Source organism: Hyperoodon ampullatus (assembly GCF_949752795.1).
Source record: "Hyperoodon ampullatus genome assembly, chromosome: X".
Taxonomy (NCBI): Eukaryota; Metazoa; Chordata; class Mammalia; order Artiodactyla; family Ziphiidae; genus Hyperoodon; species Hyperoodon ampullatus.
In genome coordinates this window covers 7,793,011-7,816,172 of record NC_136913.1, presented here as the reverse complement: position 1 = coordinate 7,816,172, position 23,162 = coordinate 7,793,011, and the positions used below count along the sequence as shown (strand labels likewise).

Genomic DNA, 23,162 nt, shown 5'->3' with positions numbered 1-23,162 from the left:
ATTTTTTTTCCTAAGTCATAAATTCCATGCAATAAGACAATAAGCAGAGAGCATCATGCCAGAACATTCCAGGCGTGCCTGAAACTCCACAGCAGGATGGATCCAGGAAGCAGCCTCATGGAGCCTGGCCATTTATCTTGTAAAGTCTCAAACTACCATGCGAAGCCCCTAGAGGACATGCTGTTGTTTGGGAGTTCCATTTAAAATACATTAGCAATATTCAATATTTTTCTAAAGTTCTGGAAATCTACACTATAAGCTCATTCAGATGTATTATTTGTTTCTTCCAGCAGCCAGCGCTGCCAAACAGAACTAAAGAAGGAAAAAATAAAGATAATATAAATGTGAGAATCATGACTAGTATAAACTGATAAACAAAAGTTTTTAAGAGCAACAGATCAAGCACACAGTCTTGTTTGGGGGCTTTAAAGTAGCATTATTTGGGATGGGTTTCTTTCTCCCAATCCCCGCCCCCCTTCCTCCGTCATTCAGAAATAATCATCTTATCACGACAGGGATACATCTCATTTTGAAGACATTTACCTGGGGCCTTTTCTTCTCCTTTAATTTTGTGACCTGAATATTGGTGTGACTTTCATCCTTGGGCAAGTACAGGGATTACTAGATGTACTGAAGGAAGATAAGAGCCTTTCCATGATTGGAGACTGAGCAAAGGGTGGAGAACAATATTTGTTTTCTTACTTCACAACAGACCCAGGCTCCCAAAATTACCTTCTGAGTTTGTCAGATGGTATCATGATAGCCTACTAGGTGTTGAATATTTCATTCATCTGGGCTAGAAATTCCACATTTTTCAAGAAGGGCTGGAACTTTCCTTAATGTTCTCTACCTTAGGTTTCACAAACACGCTTACACCCAGATATTTTTTCTTGTGAAAATCCTGAAGTAAGTCAAGGTGTACATACGTAATGATCTAAAATTTATCTTTGAAAGGAGATAGCCTATATTTTCACAAATCAGAGTTTATAATTATGTTGCATTTTTACTCTATGGGACGGCACCATTTTTTACCTAGTCTGAATTCATCTATTAGCCTTTCCGTACAAATTTGAACCCAAACTTTCATCAGGCTGAATATTGATAGATCTCCCTCTAATTGATACAGATCTAAATAAGAATGAAGTCCTAATAAAAGTTTGGGAGAGGGACTTCCCTGGTGGCGCAGTAGTTAAGTATCCGCCTGCCAATGCAGGGGACACAGGTTCGATCCCTGGTCTGGGAAGATCCCACATGCCGTGGAGCAACTAAGCCCGTGCGCCGCCACTGCTGAGCCCACACGCCGCAACTACTGAAGCTCACGCTCCGCAACAAGAGAAGCCGCCACAATGAGAAGCCCGTGCACCACAACGAAGAGTAGCCCCCGCTCGCCGCAACTAGAGAAAGCCCACGTGCAGCAGCAAAGACCCAACGCAGCCAAAAATAAATAAATAATAAATTAATTAATTAAAAAAAAAGTTTGGGAGAAACCTGTGGTGTTAAAGAAGGAATGATGACATGGAATACTATATATATTTCTGTGCTTAAGTTGGATTCAGTCCTGTTATTGTTTATGAAATGCTAAATTGGGTCAATGACCCAGAGTTCGTTTTATTTAGAGTGAGTTGGATATGGAAATGCAACAATATTTCCCTTCTTCTGAAAAGTCTTCTGGTAAAGATTTCAGTTCATGGTAGAAAAGCTTTTCCCAAACTAAGGTCTTTTCATTAAGTCCTGGTAAGCAGTTCTAAGCATGCCTTTTCCCAGAAGAAGTCTTTCCACATGGTGCAGCTAATGTTGATGAGATTTCAAATCCTCTTGGTTCTAACCAGTGTCACTTAGATGAGGAACCTTGCTTATTGGCTCCTTCCCCCTTAAGTGTAACCTTGGAAATCCCTACCTTCCCTTTGAAGTACCGACTCTTCCTTTGGCATCTCAATTTATAAAGCCAGTGCAACACGTGCTCATAACAGGCATTTTCCTGTTACAAGGAGGCCAATGTTACAAGAGGTTACAAGGGAGCAAGAACAACAACAAAAAAGAATGAAGTAAATTGACTTTTTAGAGAATGATGCCGTAAGGATCAAGACATAAATCTACTCCAGAAGTTGGATGGTGTAGGAGGAGAACAGGCTTTGGAGTCAAATGGAACTGGGCTCAGAGGTCCAGCTCCAGCGTTCACTAGCTGTGTGAACTTGGGAAAGTAAGTCTCTCTGAGTATGTTTCTCCATCAATAAAGATCAGGGTAATAATACATTCCTTATAGCATTATTAAGGGGACTAGGGATAAAATATGCAAAATACTTGGCACATAGTATATGTTCAATAAATGGTAGCTGCTATTATCCTTGCTACTACTAGTACTACTACTCCTATTGCTGCTATTAGGGCTGTTGCTACTACTAATCTACTACTATTATTATTGTTACTATTACGACTCCTATTGCATGTGGAAAGAGGAATTACCTCCTCTAGTTCCAAACAAATCAGTCATTACCTCATCCTAGCCCACCTTTCTACTGTGATGGGAGAATGACCAAGTGCTTTGGAATCAGATAAACTCAAGAGTAACTTATGAAGAGTGATAGGACCATAGAGGCTTTGAGAACTTGAGTACGTTCCTAATGCTGTTTGTGTGGCTGTGAACATTGTTTTTCTGAAATCAAATATTGTCAGAGGTGTTGAGATTTATCTCATGGTCAATATTTGGTCTTTCAAAGCTCATCAATACATAACATACTTCGAACTGGATTAGAAGTTTGTAGGCTTTGTTGTGTGGGTTTTATCATGAGCATTTATAGACCAGTGAGTGTGTCATATAGGGAGGATTATTATATGTTTGGTACATGTTAGTTGAACTAAGACTTTGACTTAATGACCTGGAATTGAGTTGCCCTAAAAACTGCTCAAGAAAAGTAAACTCAAATGTAATTCTGGTGGCTCCTACCAATGTGACATGGTTGGAGTCTCTTTGAAATCTTTTGCATTTGAAATAGAATGGAATGGAGTACTTCAGTTACTCCCAGCACCAAGGTCCATTTATGTTCCATTGCAATTTAGATATTTATTGATCTTAGTGTTCAGAGGGGAAGACACTAAGATTAGCACAAAGGTACTTTTGTCATTAAGGATGTTACTGTCTAGTAAACCTGGCTGCTATGTTTAATCTATGATCATTTAAAAATTTTTTAGTTTTCATTAGAAGGTCATATTAGTTGAAGGAAAGAATGTATTTAGAGCAGCAAGGGTTCAGTTCAACCCTTTTATTCTTCAGTGTTTGGTTTAGACACTATTTCTTTCTTTAAAAAATATTTTATTTATTTATTTTTGGCTGGGTTGGGTCTTTGTTGTTGCGTGAGGGCTTTCTCTAGTTGTGGTGAATGGGGGCTACTCTTCGTTGCGGTTCACAGGCTTCTCATTGCGGTGGCTTCTCTTGTTGCAGAGCACGGGCTCAGTAGTTGCAGCACGCGGGCTCAGTAGTTGTGGCTCGTGGGCTCTAGAGTGCAGGCTCAGTAGTTGTGGCACATGGGCTTAGTTGCTCCACAGCATGTGGGATCTCCCCGGACCAGGGCTCAAACCCGTGTCCCTTGCATTGGCAGGCAGATTCTTAACCACTGTGCCACCAGGGAAGTCCTAGATACTATTTCTGATGTTAATTACCACATTAAGTCTTAAATTTCCCGCCCCAGAAGCCCTCATCGTAGCCCTTTCATTTCTTAAAACCGGCAGACATTGGTAAATAATGGGCTACAACATTTTTTTTAAGGTCTTGAGCACTTATTCTAAGAGCACAAAGTACCCTATGGAGACATTGTATACACTAGTAGCAAGGAGAAAGTGTTCCTTTTATTTTTATAATTGTTTTGGAAAAAACATATGATTGCCAAAGACAGCATGCACATGGTCAATTTGGATTCATCCCAACTTAAAAAAAAATCTGCAAAACACATTAATGGTTGTAATGTATACAGTTGAGATTTTTTTTGAACCTGCCTTCCAGCTGTACATTTGCAATGTTTAATTTAGGTGAAAATTCTATGAAGGCTTTAATTGATATGATCCAGAAGTGTGTTAACCATGTCAAATGGCCATTGATTTTGCCAAATTCCATCTTATGCCATAAGAACATAATCCACACTAGGTTCCATTAGTGGTGAAAAACTCCCCAGATAGATTTGACTCTTAAGTCAAATGGTAAAATGGCTGCCTGGAAATAAACAAACCAGAGTCCTAGGGAGTCTGATTAGGCCTGGAAAATCCAGTGGAAATACCTAGCTCTGGAAGGTTCCAGAAGTTTTTGAAGTAAGGTTTTCTCCCTTACAGCCCCTACCCTCCCACATTCCTCTATCCATCCCTCCTTAACTTGCCTACCTGTGCTCAGAAAATTTGCCCTTGGGGTTTTTATTTTGTGATTTGAACTCATTTCTGCAATTTCCTCTTACGCTTCTTGGAAACTTCTTGTAACAGACACTAAACTACAATTTCAGGCTGATGTGTTGAGGAGACACTTGGCTATACTACAAAATGCAAATCATGTAAAACGACTTTCGTGTCCTCGTTTTTAAACCCTTGTTGTACTTTAGGGCTAAAGGAAGGAAAATGTTTGTCAAGTGACAACTTCTTCCTGTTTTTCCATCTCGATGCATGTAATTGGTTATCAAAAGGGATGGCCTGCACGTAGCCTGCTGCAGAGTACCTTGAGGAATATTTTCTTCAGATTCAAGTTTTAAAGTTAGTGATTTTAGATATTGAGAAGTTGGAATAACCAGCTCTGAATGACTGGAGGGAAAACCTGTTACTAGCACCTGAACTCCATGTTTTCTGTTTGTCTGTAATCCCCAAACTAGTGTCTGCTGGTTTTCATCTGCTAAGTTCCAATAGCAACTTTCTAGGCAAAGAAGAGGAGATGGAGCCCTGGGGGTGAGGCCTTTCTTTTCAGCACAAGTACAGGAAAGAATTAAGGTTTTTGACAGAGAAGGAGACAGGCCTACTGCCTTTGGTATCTTCCATAGAATGTCAGAATGAATCCTTCCAGAAAGCTCTCAATAGAATCAGAAGTGCCCATTTGAGGGAACTGGAAAAACTTCCAGCTTCCAGGCAGCACCAGCGTAGCTCTGTCATTGGAGAACTTTCTGTACCCCCTAAATTCATTCTCAGGATTTGGGACTAATGTGTTGAAATATTTTCCCAAACTCTGTAGGAACCCTCCTCCACCTACCCTGCCATCTCTCTGCCCACTCAACCACCCATCCACCCATTTTGTTAAGCAAATATTTGTTGAGAATCTACTATGCAACGAACAAAGTACCTAATCTACTATGCGTTAGGTACTTTGAATCCAGTGGGGAAAAAGAGAGACAGGAGTCCTGTCCTAATGATGCTTTCCTTCAAGGGAGTTTACACCTTTTCCAGTTGAAGTCCTCTAACTATAAGAAGAGGCAGGGAGAGTCTCAGTATGTGCTACTGGAGGACGTTGGCCCTGGTAGATTTAATGTTCACCAAGTCGACTATTTGGGTGGAATTCTCATTACCCGCACCATATATTCAACTTAGTGGCGTATGACTCCAAGGATAAGATACTCTTGTCTCAGATGATCAAGGACAAACTGACTCTCATACCTTGAAGCAATGCATCAGATCCTATCACTGAGCTAGTTTCTTTCTGAACCTCTTTCTGTGACCCACTGAGCATTCTGCAGACAACAGCTAGAACCATTGGTGTGGAATACTAACAGCGCAGGAAACAGACTGAGATCACAGGCAGAACTCTCTGGACTGATTTCATGAGTCCTTGGTGCTCTGAAGGATCTGGGAATCTCCCAAATCTTGGAACCTTGCAAAGGCCCTCTAAAGAGGTCTACTTTCTCAAGTTCTGCAGGCAGCATGCATGGGTCTGCCTCTATCCGAGCTTCCATTCCCATCTCATAAAGCACTTGTACAGTGGTGGTGAACATAGGCCCAATCACTCTGTTGTCCATGTATCAGGAGCGTAATAGACCCACTTCTGGTGTTGCATGTCCAATAACCGACCACTGGCCCTGATTTCCTCTCTAAAGTCTCAGGAACTAAATGGTCATTAAGATTCATGCCAACAAATCTAGATTCCACGAGGAGCCAGGAACCCACTTACCTGCTATCTTTCAGCCTCCCTCTGATCCCAAGGGCTGGCTGTAGCCAGAATCAAATCTCTCTCTCTCTTTTTTTTAATACTCTTTTTTTTTTTTTTAGTTTCTGCTTTATAACAAAGTGAATCAGTCATACATATACATCTGTTCCCACATCCCTTCCCTCATGCATCTCCCTCCCTCCCACCCTCCCCATCCCACCCCTCCAGGCGGTCACAAAGCACCGAGCTGATCTCCCTGTGCTCTGCGGCTGCTTCCCACTATCTATCTACCTTACGTTTGGTAGTGTATATATGTCCATTCCTCTCTCTTGCTTTGTCACAGCTTACCCTTCCCCCTCCCCATATCCTCAAGTCCATTCTCAAGTAGGTCTGTGTCTTTATTCCCGTTTTACCCCTAGGTTCTTCATGACATTTTTTTTTTAATTCCATATATATGTGTTAGCATAGGGTATTTGTCTTTCTCTTTCTGACTTACTTCACTCTGTATGACAGACTCTAGGTCTATCCACCTCATTACAAATAGCTCAGTTTCGTTTCTTTTTATGGCTGAGTAATATTCCATTGTATATATGTGCCACATCTTCTTTATCCATTCATCGGATGATGGACACTTAGGTTGTTTCCAGCTCCGGGCTATTGTGAATAGAGCTGCAATGAACATTTTGGTACATGTCTCTTTTTGAATTATGGTTTTCTCAGGGTATATGCCTAGTAGTGGGATTGCTGGGTCATATGGTAGTTCTATTTTTAGTTTTTTAAGGAACCTCCATACTGTTCTCCATAGTGGCTGTACCAATTCACATTCCCACCAGCAGTGCAAGAGTGTTCCCTTTTCTCCACACCCTCTCCAGCATTTATTGTTTCTAGATTTTTTTTTTTTTTTTTTTTTTTTTTTTTTTTTTTTTTTTTTTTTTTTTGTGGTATGCGGGCCTCTCACTGTTGTGGCCTCTCCCGTTGCGGAGCACAGGCTCCGGATGCGCAGGCTCAGCAGCCATGGCTCACGGGCCCAGCCGCTCCGCGGCATATGGGATCCTCCCAGACCGGGGCACGAACCCGTATCCCCTGCATCGGCAGGCGGACTCTCAACCACTGCGCCACCAGGGAGGCCCTGTTTCTAGATTTTTTGATGATGGCCATTCTGACTGGTGTGAGATGATATCTCATTGTAGTTTTGATTTGCATTTCTCTAATGAGAATCAAATCTCTTTGGCATACCATCCTAGAGTGGGCTCCTAAGGGGCCCTGTTTTCTAGATCTAGGATTTTTGTGTAGGGCTAGAATACACTTGGGGAGCTAGAGACCAATAGCAGGACTATCAGATTCTCTAGCAATATCATTCCATCCTGACAACACAAAACATGCCTTTCTGATTGGTCCACCTCCAAGCTCTTCTGCATATATGCTGTTGCATAATCACATCAATCCCTCCCATGATGCTCCGGTTTACCTTTGTATCCTGAGCACCAAAGATGCCACGTTTCATTAAACCTACATGAAGTTCCCCTTAGATACATTAAAAAAATTTTTTTTCTAGTTTTGTACCAGCTTACTTTTATTTTTTTAATTTATTTTTATTGAAGTATAGTTGATCTACAGTGTTATGTTAATTTCAGGTGTACAGCAAAGTGATTCCATTATACATACATAAATATTTTTTTCACATTCTGTTCCCTTACAGATTATTACAAAATATTGAGTATAGTTCCCTGTGCTATACAGTAGGACCTTGTTGTTTATCTTTTATATATAATAGTCTGTATCTATTAATCCCAAACTCCTAATTTATCCTTTCCCCGCCCTTCATTTTTAAAAAAAATTTAAAATGTCTGATTGTTTGGTTGTTGGGGAAACTATAGCTGTAAATAGTATTAATTTTCAAGAAAACTGATTAAATGTTAAAATTCAGGAAACCACTGTAATCAACTTTAATCAGGAAGAGAAAGTTAAATATGCAGCTAAGTTTCTTTAGTTGTCATTATATAAAATAGAATAATATTGCAAAGAAAAATTGGATAAAAGAATAAAAATCACAGTGGTAACATGTGGTTGAAGAAGTATTGGAGGTTACTGGTAGTGTAAATTCTCTGATTATTACCAGACAGAGATGAGCTTTATTTGACGGAGATGGATCATTATTAAGTCATCCGTCTGATCTCCAGCCAGCAGCACGATCTAATGATTTCATTCCTGGATTATTTTTAATGCATAGAATTAGAGCTGTATGGGAAGCGTTTGCTATTATTTTAATAGTACAGTTTCCTCCTAAATTGCTTTTGTTAAGTAAAATCATGTTGCGTTGGAAGAGAGTATGTATTTTCTTAGTAATGCTTCACAATTCCTTGTCTTACAATTCAATAAATCATCTTACACCTGTCAGCACACAGAGTCTAAGATTTATTGCCTGATCCATTGTGTAGTAGATAGTTCCTTGGCCGGAGAGCAATTTCTGAAACTAATTTAATCAAAGTGTTTTTATGATTTAGTGAACTCTGGCTTGATGTCTCAAATATGTATTGATGTCTTCAGAAAGGTATGATTTAATCCTATCCAATTTTGAAATAGAATTAAGATTTGGCTTGATGTGATTTCTGTTACAGCTAGAAGAATATCTTTAGTTGCATGAATATTACTCATGTCCTCCTTTATTGAATAAGCATTTATTGGTGCCTCTAGCCCTCTGCCAGATTCTGAGATGCCATGGGGGGAATGAAAAATTCTATATTGGTGGAAAGATGTAGCCAAGGGCTCAGAAGGAACAACGGATGTTGCAGTTCTTGACCAATAAGGAATCCATTGTAACTGAAGTTGAATGTTCATTGTGCAGGGCGGTGGTAGTTATAGCTGGCTTCTACTGGGGAAATTCTAAACCTACTACAGTTTTTCTTTTAATTTTTTATTTTATATTGGAGTATAGTTGATTTACAGTTGTAATCCGAAACTCCTAATTTATCCCTCCCCACCACATTTCCCCTTTAGTAACCATAAGTTTGCTTTCGAAGTCTGTGAGTCTGTTTCTGTTTTGTAGATAAGTTCATTTGCATCTTTGTTTTTTGGGGGTTTTTTTAGGTTCCACATGTAAGTGGTATCATATGGTATTTGTCTTTCTCTGTCTGACTTCTCTTTAGTATGATAATCTCTAGGTCCATTCATGTTGCTGCAAATGGCATTATTTCATTCTTTTTTATGGCTGAGTAATATTCCACTGTATAAATATACTACATATTCTTTATCCATTCATCTGTCGATGGACATTTAGGTTTGCTTCCATGTCTTGGCTATTGTGAATAGTGCTGCAGTGAACATTGGGGTGCATGTATCTTTTAGAATTATTAAACCCACTATTGTTTTGAGGACTTTGCATCCCAACTCGGGAGTTTGAGCTTAATCCTTTAAGAATGGACAGCTTTTTGAACTTTTGAGAATGTGATGGTGCAGTAAAATACAGGCTTACTGGGATGATGACTTTGGTGGCCATGCATGGACCCGACTGGCTGGGCAAAAGTTAGAGGAATGAAAACCAGCAATTTATGGAAGAAGATGGTTAGAGTAGTAACCTTGGAAGAAAAGTTAAGGCTGAAGCCAAAGGGTCTTTTAATGAGCAACCAAACAGCCTTAGAGAGTGATTAAGAGAAGGCACGAATGAGAAGTCTGAGTCTCAGGTGATGTTCCGGTGCTCACCTGGGGAATGGTAATATCCTTTATATCCTCTGTAAAGGCTAGAAAGTAGAAAGTAGGAAGAAATTTCAAAGGGGCACGTGATGCAGTTAAGAATGGTGAGTTAAAAATAACAAGGGGGCTTCCCTGGTGGCTCACTGGTTGAGAGTCCGCCTGCCGAGGCAGGGGACACGGGTTCGTGCCCCGGTCTGGGAAGATCCCACATGCCGTGGAGCGGCTGGGCCCGTGAGCCATGGCCGCTGAGCCTGCGCGTCCGGAGCCTGTGCTCCGCAGCGGGAGAGGCCACAACAGTGAGAGGCCCGCGTACCGCAAAAAATAAAAAAAAAAAAAGTTATTAAAATAACAAGGGATCATCATAGGTAAGAGTCGGTCAGATTTGAGATCTGAGATCAGAATTTGAATATTATCAGGACAGAGGAGAGAATCGAAGCTGTAAAAGAGAATGCATTTACTGAGGGAATGTGTATATTTGAAGTCACTGCTGTGTCATAATTGTTTGGACATGGAAAGAACATGTTCTGGTGAAAGACTTGCTTGCAGTCAAAAATACACAGTGTGAAAGTCTGCCTTTATAGTAAATGCCTTTGATTCGAAAATGTATTCGTTAGCCATATTAAGTGACGCTTCATTCAAATAAAAGAAAGACGTTGGAGGAAGGCAGTGGTTAGGGGAAGGCCACTACGTGTGATTTACTACCGCCACTTAATTATTGAGCAGTCTCTGATGTCGTACGTCCTATCACAGTGGTTGACCAAGTCACAGACATTTGAAAATCAAATGACAAAGGTCACACTAAAAAATCCTGAGGGCGAAGTTTAACATGTTGGCTTTCAGCTTTATACATTTCGTGTCAAACGAAATCTTCAAGAGGTGCACTTACTCCAGCCAGTGGCGGGGGGCATTGTATTTCGTCAAAAACAAATGAGTTTGGGTCCTCTGCTGGCTGACTACCCTCTCCCCCTTTAAACACCACTCAAAAAAAATTGTTTTTAAACAGCGTTTGTAAGTAATCGAGAATACACTAGGGCAGCTTCACCAAGACTGTTGTTGTTGTTTTGCTTTTTTCTGGCACATTCTGAACATCTGAGTTCTGTGTATGTTTTTATTAGAAAAAGCAATTTGGAATGGCTAATGGTAAAGGGGTAAAAAGCATGGGTGAGTGAGGTGCACATCCATTCCCAAACCTTCCCCCTGCCATGACGTTGGGTCATCTTCCCCCACCTCCAAAATTCTCCAGCCCTCCTTTGTCCCTATGTCTTGGCTGGCACTCTCTTCCATTATGCTTCCTGTTCCCCAGTGGAGACCAAGGAACCAGGGGAAAGCCCAAGAATAGGGCCTGATGACAGAGACTTGAGTAATAAGATCCAAAGGTGTCCATGAGAAAGGCAAGGTGGAAAGAGCAGTATGGGGATCACTTAACCTGTAGCTTTTCCTGTCTTTAAAGTGTTTAACCACGTCCCCGCCCAGACACACACACTGAAGGATGTTACAACATTCGTGTAAGTGGTTCTCAAACATTAGCACTCACAGAATCCCCTGAAGGGTTTATTAAACCACAGGTTGCTGGACCCCCCGCCTCTAGAGTTTCTGATTCAGCAGGTCTAAGAATTTGCCTTTCCAACCAGCTCCCTGGGGAAGCTGTTGCTGTTGATCCAGGAATTCCTAGTCTCTGTTCTAGACTCTACAGATAGGACAAGATGAGACTTTGTAATTCATGATTCTTATAACCGGCAAGTCTCCTCCAAGTTCTCTGAATATTGGACCGTTTTCTCCCACTGGGTTAAAAGCAACTGACTTTAAAAACATTTTTTAAGTGACATTCATTCTTTGTCTTTCCTTTTAGCAAAACACTGTATATGTAAATTAAAATATATTCCAGGGAAATGAGAGTTAGTTCACTTTTTAAATACAGTGACCCTTAAATTGTCTTTAGTCGTGTGTATACAAACCAACTCTGGGAAAATGGCTTAATAATTTGCTGTAAAGCACTGCAAATTAAATAATTAACTCTCCAGATTGTTTTTGTTGTTGTTGTTTTAACTAGCAGACAGGTGGCCATCCATCAAAGAAACAATACTAAAGCCAAGATGGAAGGAATTAAATGGTATCCCTGTGGTTTCCATCATTTCAGACATTTGCATTTTACCTTTTAAACCACGGAGGAGTTTCTAGTCCTCAGGGCAGTTGTATTGCCTCTGTTGACCTTTAAAAGAATCTGGGTAGGGGAATGAATCTATTCTTTTGTCATCAGAGTCCTTAAATTTTTTTCCCTAAATCTTTAATTTACCATATAAAAAATCTTGTTTAATTATAAACATCTACAATCTGCTTCTCTTATATTTCTGGGGAAGTAATGACTGTTAAAATCAACAAACCAAATTTGTATGCTACTAATACTGTTCAAAGTATAAACTGAGATAACCACTCAGGAATTATTTTTAGACATTAGGAATACTTGAATGATTCAACAAAGCATTCCCCTATACTTTCAAGTCAAAAGAGCCCTCTAAGTTTCTTTTTAAACTTTTATTTATTTATTTAATTTATTTTTGGCTGCATGGGTCTTTGTTGCTCTGTGCAGGCTTCTCTCTAGTTGCGGAGAGCGGGGGCTACTCTTCATTGCAGTGCGCGGGCTTCTCATTGCGGTGGCTTCTCTTGTTGCAGAGCACGGGCTCTAGGCGCGCGGCTCCAGTAGTTGTGGCACACGGGCTCAGTAGTTGTGGCTCGTGGGCTCTAGAGCGCAGGCTCAGTAGTTGTGGCGCACGGGCTTAGTTGCTCCGCGGCATGTGGGATCTTCCCGGACCAGGGCTCGAACCTGTGTCCCCTGCATTGGCAGGCGGATTCTTAACCACTGTACCACCAGGGAAGTCCCCCTCTAAATTTCTTAACAGTAATAGTCAGTGTTCCCTGCAGAGCACTGTTTCAGTAAAGTTCCTGGGATTTCCTATGATACATTCACATCAATTCACAGTTCTAGTGTAGCTATATATAATTTTATTCCTGCACTTATTACGTACATATGCTACATTACAAAAATATTCCTTTTATTCTGAATAACTCTTAAAGTGTAAAACTAGTAAATTGAGTACATGATTAATTTTTGTACACCGTATCACAATCCAGCTACTTGGCAACCTGGTTTTGAGCAAGAGTTCTCACACTTGGTTGCACGTTAGAATCTCCTGAGGAGTTTTAAAGATCCCAATCCCTGGACCTCACCCCAATCTAAGTAATTCATACTCTCTGTTTGGGAAGAGGGTGTAGACCAAGCATGGTATTTGTGTAGCCCCCCAAGTGAGTGCAGAGTGCAGACCAGGGTGGGAACCACTCACCCAGTGGATGGTTGTCATCTTGCTTCCTTCCTTCCTTCCATAACTTTCATGTTGCTTTAATTTGGACTCAGTCAACTCACTTTGATTGGACAAAGACAGCCTCAGTCCTACTAAAAGCAGAGGAAATGGCTAAGTAAAGGTGGTGAAGTCAGGGATGAAGGATGCAATGAATTCAAGGAATTTGAGATTCAAACGCCTGAAACCCAAGGAAGGTTCTGTCTTTGAAGGTTACACAGGACTGAGAAACAATGCCATGCTTTCATATTCTTCTTTGATTCTCTAGGCTGTCCCAAATGGGGAATTCTCTTACACAACATTGATTTTGTAAATTCTTAACAGACCAGACCCACTTTGGATGGAATGGAATTTTAATCTATATATTTTTTTAGTCGAAGATTGTAACCTCCCTTGACTTTAATACTTTTTCCACTACCCAGATGGGGATATGACTTTTGTGAACATCATGAACCCTTTTGGGGAATGCCACAAATTCAGGAGCAAAGCTGACCACGTACTGAATTTTAATTCATTTTCAGCAGCGGGTCCAGAAAAGGCATATTCCTCTAAAACTTAAAATTATTTTTTATATCTTTATTGGAGTATAATTGCTCTACAATGGTGTGTTAGTTTCTGCTGTATAACGAAGTGAATCAGCTATATGTATACATATATCCCCATATCCCCTCCCTCTTGAACCTCCCTCCCACCCTCCCAACCCACCCCTCTAGGTGGTCACAAAGCACCGAGCTGATCTCCCTGTGCTATATAGCAGCTTCCCACTAGCTATCTATTTTACATTTGGTAGTGTGTATATGTCAGTGCTACTCTCTCACTTCATCCCAGCTTCCCCCCACCCACCACCCTCCACCGGGTCCTCAAGTCCGTTCTCCATGTCTGAATCTTTACTCCTGCCCTGCCACTAGGTTCATCAGTACCATTTTTTTAGATTCCATATATGTGCGTTAGCATACGGTATTTGTTTTTCTCTTTCTGACTTCACTCTGTATGACAGACTCTAGGTCCATCCACCTCACTACAGATAATTCAATTTTGTTTCTTTTTATGGCTGAGTAATATTCCATTGTGTATATGTGCCACATCTTCTTTATCCATTCATCTGTCGATGGACATTTAGGTTGCTTTCATGTCCTGGCTATTGTAAATAGTGCTGCAATGAACATTGCGGTACTTGTATCTTTTTGAATTATAGAAAAACCTAAAAATTTGAGGAAATAAAAATTGCTGTAGAAACAAAGCAAATCATAGTTACCTATGCAAAATTATTAGATCAAAGACTTAACTGTTTTAGCCTGAAATACATTCGATATATTCACTTCAGTCAACATGAAGTATAGGTATTGGCTTAGAAAAAGATTTCATCTTCCCACAGTATCTTAAGAATAAAAATGTAAAAAAAAATGTTTCCATTCATCGAAGGTTAAGTAAGCATCCACCATGAGACATTCAGGTCTGGTAAAAATGTTTGATGGTATCAGTTAAAACCCTATTTAAGTAGAAAGGCCAGAACATGTTTGTTAATGAGTATCTGGCCATGTCATCATCTACTTAAGGCAGAGAAAAGGGGATAAAGTCAAAATTATTCAATCTCTGAGTGATGGAGGAAGTAAAGCTTGAAGTGACATATACAAACAACGTGTATGACATCCATCAATAGCAGGAGATTTTAAAGACATTAATTATCCAGTGCTCTGAGGTCTCCTTTGAGGTATATTTTATGATTAAGAAAAAAGATACTGAGGAAAAGAAAACTGATGGAAACAGCAGTCGATGAGTAATTCCACAATGGAGGTGTACTCACAACCCAACACTTGATACTTATTTGCAGAATGGAAAGAACTGACTAATCCTTGTGCTGTGCCTTTTTTTTTTAAATTGAAGTATAGTCAGTTTACAATGTTGTGTTAGTTTCTGGTGTACAGCACAGTGATTGTTATATATATGTGGGGGGGGTGTCTGTATTCTTTTTCATATTCTTTTCCATTATAGTTTATTACAAGATATTGAATATAGTTCCCTGTGCTATAGAGTAGGTCCTTGTTGTTTATCTGTTTTATACACAGTAGCTTGCATCTGCCAATCCCAAACTCCTAATTAATCCCCCCCACCATGTTCCCCTTTGGTAATCATAAGTTTGTTTTCTGTGTCTGTGAATCTGTTTCTGTTTGTAAATAAGTTCATTTGTATCATATTTTAGATGCCACATATAAGTGATATCATATGATATTTGTCTTTCTCTATCTGGCTTACTTCACTTAGTATGCTAACCTCTAGGTCTGTCCATGTTGCTGCAAATGGCATTATTTCATTCCTTTTTATGGCTGAGTAATATTCCATTGTATATATGTACCACATCTTCTTTATCCATTCATCTGTCGATGGACATCTAAGTTGTTTCCACTTCTTGGCTATTGTGAGTAGCACTGCCATGAACATTGGGGTGCGTGTATCCTTTCAAATTAGAGTTTTCTCCAGATATATGCCCATTGTCTTCTTTACTCACTTTTGACCATGTTCTCGCTGTAGCAACCTTGATCCAACTTAAGATTCTTTCCTACTTTTTCCTTGTCTGAATCTTCTGCTCCTCTGAACAAAGGTTGCAGAGGAATTTATTCAGACATTGCATTTTACCGGTGATTTAATGCTATTTTTTTTCTTTTGTGAGTTAAAAATTATTTGGGTATCCAACAGAAGATCTTCTCCTTTAGAATTTTGAGTACCTGAATGATTGAAATTTTAGCCATACTCCTACACTCTCATGTTAAGCAAATTGAGTTACATTGAAATTTTTAAGTGGTTTGGACCAATAGAGAAAATACTCTGTATTAATTAATAAGAAGGCCATAGATTATTTTTTTAAGATTTTTTTTTTCAAGGAGACAGCAATTTTCTGTAAAGGGCCAGGACTCAGTTTTTGTCACTGTAGCACAAAAGCAGAGAGAAACCATCAACGAATGGGAGTATCTGTGTTCCCATGAAGTTTTGTGGACAAAGAAATTTGAATTTCCTATATTTCTCATGTGTCCCACAATTTTATCCTTCTTCTGATTTAAAAAGATCATTTAAAAACGTAAAAACCATTTCTACCTGGCAAGCCATAGAAAAATAGACAGCAGGCAAGATTTGGCCTGTGGGCTGTAGTCTGCTGACCCCTGGTTTACGAGATTAAGTATTTCCCCAACTTGAAAGCTCTCACGTGATCAAAATAACTAACTACTATTAGTCTGTTTTCCAGTAGCCCCATAATCTTTTCACCATCTAATTCTTGACTGACAAATTGGTCACCTCTCTTGAGACAACCCCATGGATCTGCTATGGCATCCCAGAGTGCTGGGTTGAGGAGGATTCGAGAACCTGACTGGGGACAGTGACCAGAGAAGACAGCAGGACACCTGCCATATTGGACCTTCATGGCTCTTACCCCTATGCTGTCATCTTACAAAATGCTCCCCATAGGTTCCAATGATAGAAGTCATAGTCACTTTCTCTAAAACATTTCTCTCAGGAGATCAATTTATTTTTTTAATAATCGAGATATTCCTTTTTTATTGAATGAAAGATTCTTTAAATTCTATAGTGCTTTACAGTTTTCAAAAGTTTCACACACATGATTTCATGTAATCCCATAATAACCCTTTCCCCCCCCACCCCTATATTGTCCTTCTCCCCTTCCCTCTCCCCTCTGGTAACCACTAGTTTGTAGGAGATCATTATTTTGAAGTTCAGAGACTTTCAAAGCTTCCTAGGAGTCCAGCTCCCTTCACTCAATATTGATTCTCAAAACTGACAAATGTGTTATTGGTCAGTTGCTCAGCTCTCTTACTACAGGCAGAAATAGGGCCGAGGGATGAGGAATGAACAAGAAAGGCCACTCACATCTCTAACACCTGGAAGGAAGTAGTCATCGTGGGATCTGCTAAAATTACAACTAAATGAATATAATTATACTAAGAGATTGACTTATCTCCGTTAACATCTGAAAGTTCTTCTAGGCCGTAAGCGGTATTTAAAAATTGTTCTCTGTATATTATTGACTACCGGATTACAGTAATAAACATGGAACTCCTGACGATGGAATTTATAAATATATGGTGCAGATTCCGTGGTGTTAATATAGAAATATCAAATAAAACCTGACAGGGTAAATACAGTATTGCATATCAAAATGGCTTAAATTGTCGTCCATGGAACACTAGACTTAAATTTGTATGCAGATTGGGTTTTATTAGGTTTTTGAAGCTCCCTGGGCGACCTGTCTTGCCAGGGCATTTGGAAATGTTAACTATCATAACCAATGAAAAAAGGCATTAAAAAATCAAACCAGCATAAATCACACAGATTTGCGGTCTGTCATGAGTTGAACCTGAAGATAGCCTTCAATTCCTGCAACGTAATTAAAACATCTTAAGAGTTTAGTTACATGTTAAGAATTTATGCTTTTATGCAGGTGGCATGTGTTAATACGGGTGTGTTTTTATATTAAGGATTGTGATTAAAGTTTGTTAGAAAAAATATACGGATGGTGGCACTCGACGTGTTCATATCCTGGTTGTGCTGGGGGGGCGGTGTTGGGTGTCAGGGCTATGAACACGGTTCCCGAGTGTCACTCTGAATATTATGGAATGGAACAAGCCAGATCTGTGTTTGCCTTGAAAGGTATCCAGACTTAATATTATACTTGAAAGACATTCTGAAGCGTTGACTTCAGAATAAGAGCAAACATTCTTTAGGCCTGGACAAACCCGAAAGGAATTACTGAAATCTCCTGTTTCAGGCATACATTTTCATAGTAGTGCTCAATGACAAGTCATTGATTCCCTGTAATCTGACCCTTAGGTACAGGTCTCCAAAGGCTAAAATGAGGGGTATTTTTGTCTGCTTACCTTGCTATTTGATTGGGTCTCAGTGTATGTAGAAGTACAAAGCTCATCTGTTAAGTTGGATTTAATACTCTCAGCTGGTGTCCATAAACATGCCTAAAGACTTGTATTGAGATGGGTTGTACAATCAGCTATCCTGCCATGATTGTTCAGTGATCAACTCAGGAGGCTGAGTGTGGCTCCATGAAAATGCATTAGAAGTGTATGTGTTAAAACAATAATTACAGGAAAAATTAGTCATCCTTTCGGGAGAAAGTATGCAGGGGAGCCTCATTCTTGAAGCAACACATGTTTTACAATGTTGTCTTTCACAAGTTTGACTTGTACCCAACCTTTTGCTTAATATGAAGAAACGAAATCTGACTCATTGCATCTTTACCTTTAGAAGGACCATTTGGAATTATTTATATTCCTCTTCTTTTGGTGGTGATGGCATGGCGGGAGGGGGCGTGTTGAATTACAGCAAATAGTCGCACACTTACAAAAGCCTCATCTTTCTCAACAAAGGCTTCCTTTCCCTTCCTAAAGTAAAAGGAGTACTATAAAAAAAAATACCTGGGAGAGAGATAATGAATTAAGGCTAGGAACAACTTGATTTTAGGTAGAATTTGAAATAGATGTGTCAGTGATAATTGCTAGACTGTCTAGTCACGTAAACGCTTGTTTGTTCAACAGTATAGTATTTGCCTTCCCTGAGACCTTGTGATCTAATGGAGTGGTATAGCATCCCTTCAGAATGCTTCTAAACTGTCAAGTCTCTCTTCTTGGGTTCAGACTCAACACTACCAATGAGAAAAGCCTTAAAGGGTAGAAGTCGTTGTTTTAACAATCTATAGTAGTTGCTAAATGAACTTACTAGTTAGTTGATTTACTACATTCAATTTCAGAAGTGTTCTCCAATGAATATTCAGTTTTCCATGGTAATTGTTCCCACAGTGAATGTTTGAGGATTTATAATGGGAACGGACTAAGCCATGATGGGTATACAGCAGGTACTCAGTATATATACTGTGGTTTTGTTATGCTCTCTCCTTGGTAGTAGAATTATTTCCTGCCATGCAGATGCACTCCAGAGGGAAGAGCATGTGCCCGGGCCCAGGAAGGAGCTTGGCCTATGGGCCAAATCTCCCTCACCACCTGTTTTGTTTGTTTGTTTGTTTGTTTTGTGGTACACGGGCCTCTCACTGTTGTGGCCTCTCCCGTTGCGGAGCACAGGCTTCAGACACGCAGGCTCAGCGGCCATGGCTCACGGGCCCAGCCGCTCCATGGCATTTGGGATCTTCCCGGACCGGGGCACGAACCCGTGTCCCCTACATCGGCAGGCGGACTCTCAACCACCGTGCCACCAGGGAAGCCCTCACCACCTGTTTTTGTAAATAAAGTTTTATTGGCACACAGCCCTGCCCACTTGTTTACATATTGTCTATGGCCACTTTCTTACTAAAACAGGAGAATCGAGTAGCTGCGACAGAGAGCATATGGCCAACAAAGCCTAAACTATTTACTACCTGGCCCTTTGCAGAAAAGGTTTGTTGACCCTTCTTCTAGACTCTGATGCTCTGCTGTCCAGTAATGTAGCCACAAGCCACATGTGGCAGCTGAGTGTTTGAAATGTGGCCGTTGTGAATCAAGATAAGTTATATGTATAAAACACACACCAGATGCCAAAGACTTAGTAAAAAGAAAGAAAAAGAATGTAAAAGAGCTCATCAGTTTTAAAATATTGATTATGTGTTGAAATAATAATATTTTGGAAATTAAGTCAAATATATTGTTAAAATTAATTTTACCTGTTTCTTTTTAATTTTTTTAAAAAAATATGACCATTAGAAAATTTTAGATGTGACTCCCATTGGTGGCTCACATGGTATTTCTAATGACACTGCTGGTTTAGAACCTGGAATTTGGAGGCTGTGATCTGTACAAAAGGTTAGAAAGAGGGAAGGGAAAACAAACCCTTGTATTAGCAAATATCTTTCAAAAGCAATACAATCTTCTGTTAATTTGGCTATTCCTCATAAGAAGGAATACTCAAAACTAACAGATTAGGACGTCTATGGAAAAAGTTTTAGTTGAATTCTCCCAGAAGACCCTAACTCAGAATTCGAATTGGGAGGTGATCCCAGAAGCATCTGGAAGGGAAAGGGGAGGTGGAACAGAGAAGGAGAGGAAGCGGAAAGAGGGCATGGTCAGGAGCAGGTGATGGCTGTGGGCATCGGGCTCCTGCCCGTGCGGGCGCTCGGGAGATTTTCTGAAACACGACTCAGAGTGATCCCACGTGGAGGTGGGGGAGCTGGGCAGTTCATCCACCGACTGCCAGTAGTTGCTGGATGAGGGCTGCTCCTAGGGGCATCAACCTCCCTTCTCCCACCCAGCACCCCCGTCTGCCCTGCCTGGGGCCAGAAAAAGCCCTGGAGCCTAAAGGAACAGGTACTTGCAGCAAAAAGCCACCAGCAAGCTTGAGAACGGTGACTGCCTGAGGCATGGGGTTGGCCGCCCCGTAGTGTCTGGTACTGACACCAAACAATGTTTCACGCTACAATTCATGATTTCTTCAACAAGCATTTGTATAGTTCCTGGTGTGTTTTCATTTTCTCCTCTGAACTGAACAATAGCCTAAATGGGTGCATTTATTGTTTCTACACATCATGGATGGGAAAACTGAGCCCAAGCGTCATTTGTCCAGGAGAATTCAGCTGGGGTCGTAGCCCCAGGCCCCTCACTCTACGTGTGTGGCCGCTCATGCCTGACTCCTTGGACTTCTACAAAGTTCAGCTCCATAAGGAGATGGAAATGTATTGATGTTTTCGAGGTGAGAACAGGAAACTAGAACTTTTTTGGGGGGTACTCTGTAGAATTCCTTAGATATCCATAGGGAAGTAGATACTTATATCCACTTTAGTCCCAAGACTCTGATGCCAAAAAATGTTATCTCTCGTTTGCACAAGGCACAGTCAAAATCAAGGGGTTATAAGACCCGCCGATCACCACACAGGATGTTAGTGATACAGTTAAATTCGAGAAAACTCCACAGAAGTCCCCGTAGTGGAAGCTTATGGATGCATGGCTCATTGAGGACTGGATTTGGTTACCTGCCCATTACCCGGGCTCTCTTGAAAAGTGTTGTCAGTCCCTTTGGTACCTCTTGGAAACAAGTCTCTCTCTCAGCTTCATTTCCCTTTATTATACTTCTAAGTGACTCGGTAATTCTTTGCGGACTTCAGTAACACTTGTACTATTTAAATTTGAATAACCCCAAAGGATCTAGATAGGTCAATGTGTTTAAACCACAGGCTTTAGTCTGCATATTAGTTGATTAAAAACAGATTTTATACATGATGTATCCTTAATAAAGGGAGGGAAAAGCAAGCAGATGTTTGTAAAGTCTAAATGTGTTAGATTATATTTATTTGGATCTCTTGCTGACTAGCTTAAGAAGTCATACCTATGACAGTTGAACTTTAAACAGTTTCATGATGTATTTCCCTGGTAATTTCCTGCTCTGAAGGGTCAGCCAAAAAGAAAAGTAAAAGGATTCCCTAAGACGAACATACCAAAAGAAGTTGACAAATATACCATAAAGTGGTCATATCCAAGTCAAAGACGCTGAATAATGGAAGGCGTTGAAATTATTCTCTAGTCTCGGACCATAAAGTGGTTGCACTTTGTTTAGTTCAAACAGTAGAAAAACATTTGGCTTTTGTGCTGGTGGTAAAGAGCTTTGAAAGCAAGTTTTTCATTGATGCAAACATGAGGTCATTAAGTTACAACTAAATCATTCTGTCTGGTTCATTCTCTGACTTTTTGTGGTATCCCACCCTTCAAGGGAGAAACGAGTCTTTTTCTCCCTTAAAATATTTATATTTGAGACCCTTTGAGGGTCTCAAAGTCGAAATGGAAGATTTCCTGTTGATCTTCCAGTCCAGATAAAATAATGCCCCAAACCTCCCTCTGAATTCTGAACACATGAGAATTACAGAAAAAATATTTAAAAATGGATTTTAAAGAATAATAACCAAGCTTAAACATAAGTGGAAAGTCTCCGAGGATCAGAAATGAAAGGAAATGCAGACGTGAGAGGGGGGAAGTGCGAGGAGGCAGTGGGGACCCGAGGGGGAACATGGTGGAGTACGTCCCACACGTGGCAGCAGAAATTAACACAACATTGTAAATCAACTATACTTCAATAAACTAAATTTCAAAAAATTTTGATGTTCTAAAGGAACAGGGAATAGTTCTAGATTCTTAAGGAGGACAGTGATAGGAAAAATGTAGCATTCAAGGAAATTTGATCTGGCATTGATAGGTTGATAGGCAAAGAATAGAAGCATGTACAGTGAAACGTACTATGAGTAAACGTGTATGATGAGGACTTCTTATCAATGCCTATAAATGACCATAGTGTCATCAATAGCTGGACAGTTCAGACCTTCTTCCAACGGATTGACCTCAGCCTGCCCATAAGATGGTAAATTCTAAAAATCCAACAGTAGTTGATTTGATGTGGGAATATATTCTTTCTATTATTGCCATTTCTGATTCAGGTAAAGGAATTAGAAATCCAATTACCTCTTTCTCCCTCGTTCACAACCTGGAAATAACCTATGACTAATTATTCAGTGAAATATGCCCGAGTTCGTACAGGAAGCAGGGACAAAAAGAGTGAGATCTGAACATTTTGAAAATAATCTTTTATACTGTTGACTTTTCAAAATCCAGTTTAAATCTATAAGTACTTGAAACTGCGTAGATTTCATTGAGATTTCTTTAAAACTGTATCCATTTTCCTGAGTATGAGTAATTTTGTATATACTAAAGTATTAAAAGTATGCAGAATAATATTTTCCTCTCTTTTTTTTTGAACAGCAAAACTTAGAGAGTAACCTCACCAACCTTATTAAGAGGAACACGGAACTGGAGACGCTCTTGGCTAAACTCATACAAACATGTCAACATGTGGAGGTGAGTATCTCTGTGCTATTTTTCATATGAAAACTGCTTGATCACGGTTTTTATACCCTCACCCTTTATATTTCTCCAATGGGAATCTTCTTAAAGTCAGAGTTTTTGCAGAAGCTAGATATCCAACATGGATGAAATTAGAAGGAACTAGAACCTTCGAGACTCTCTCCC

At 40.0% G+C, this 23,162-nt stretch overlaps 1 protein-coding gene across 3 annotated transcripts in view; it reads left to right on the top strand.

Moving 5' to 3' along the window:
- Positions 1 to 23,162, top strand: part of MID1 (midline 1) — a gene marked incomplete at its 5' end in the record, with an annotated part of 129,577 nt that overhangs the window by 18,917 nt on the left and 87,498 nt on the right. For all 3 annotated transcript variants that reach the window (XM_079727031.1, XM_079727030.1, XM_079727029.1), the window contains one exon: positions 22,896 to 22,991. In XM_079727031.1, the coding sequence (XP_079583157.1) occupies positions 22,896 to 22,991 (96 nt within the window). The remainder of the gene's footprint in view (positions 1 to 22,895; positions 22,992 to 23,162) is intronic.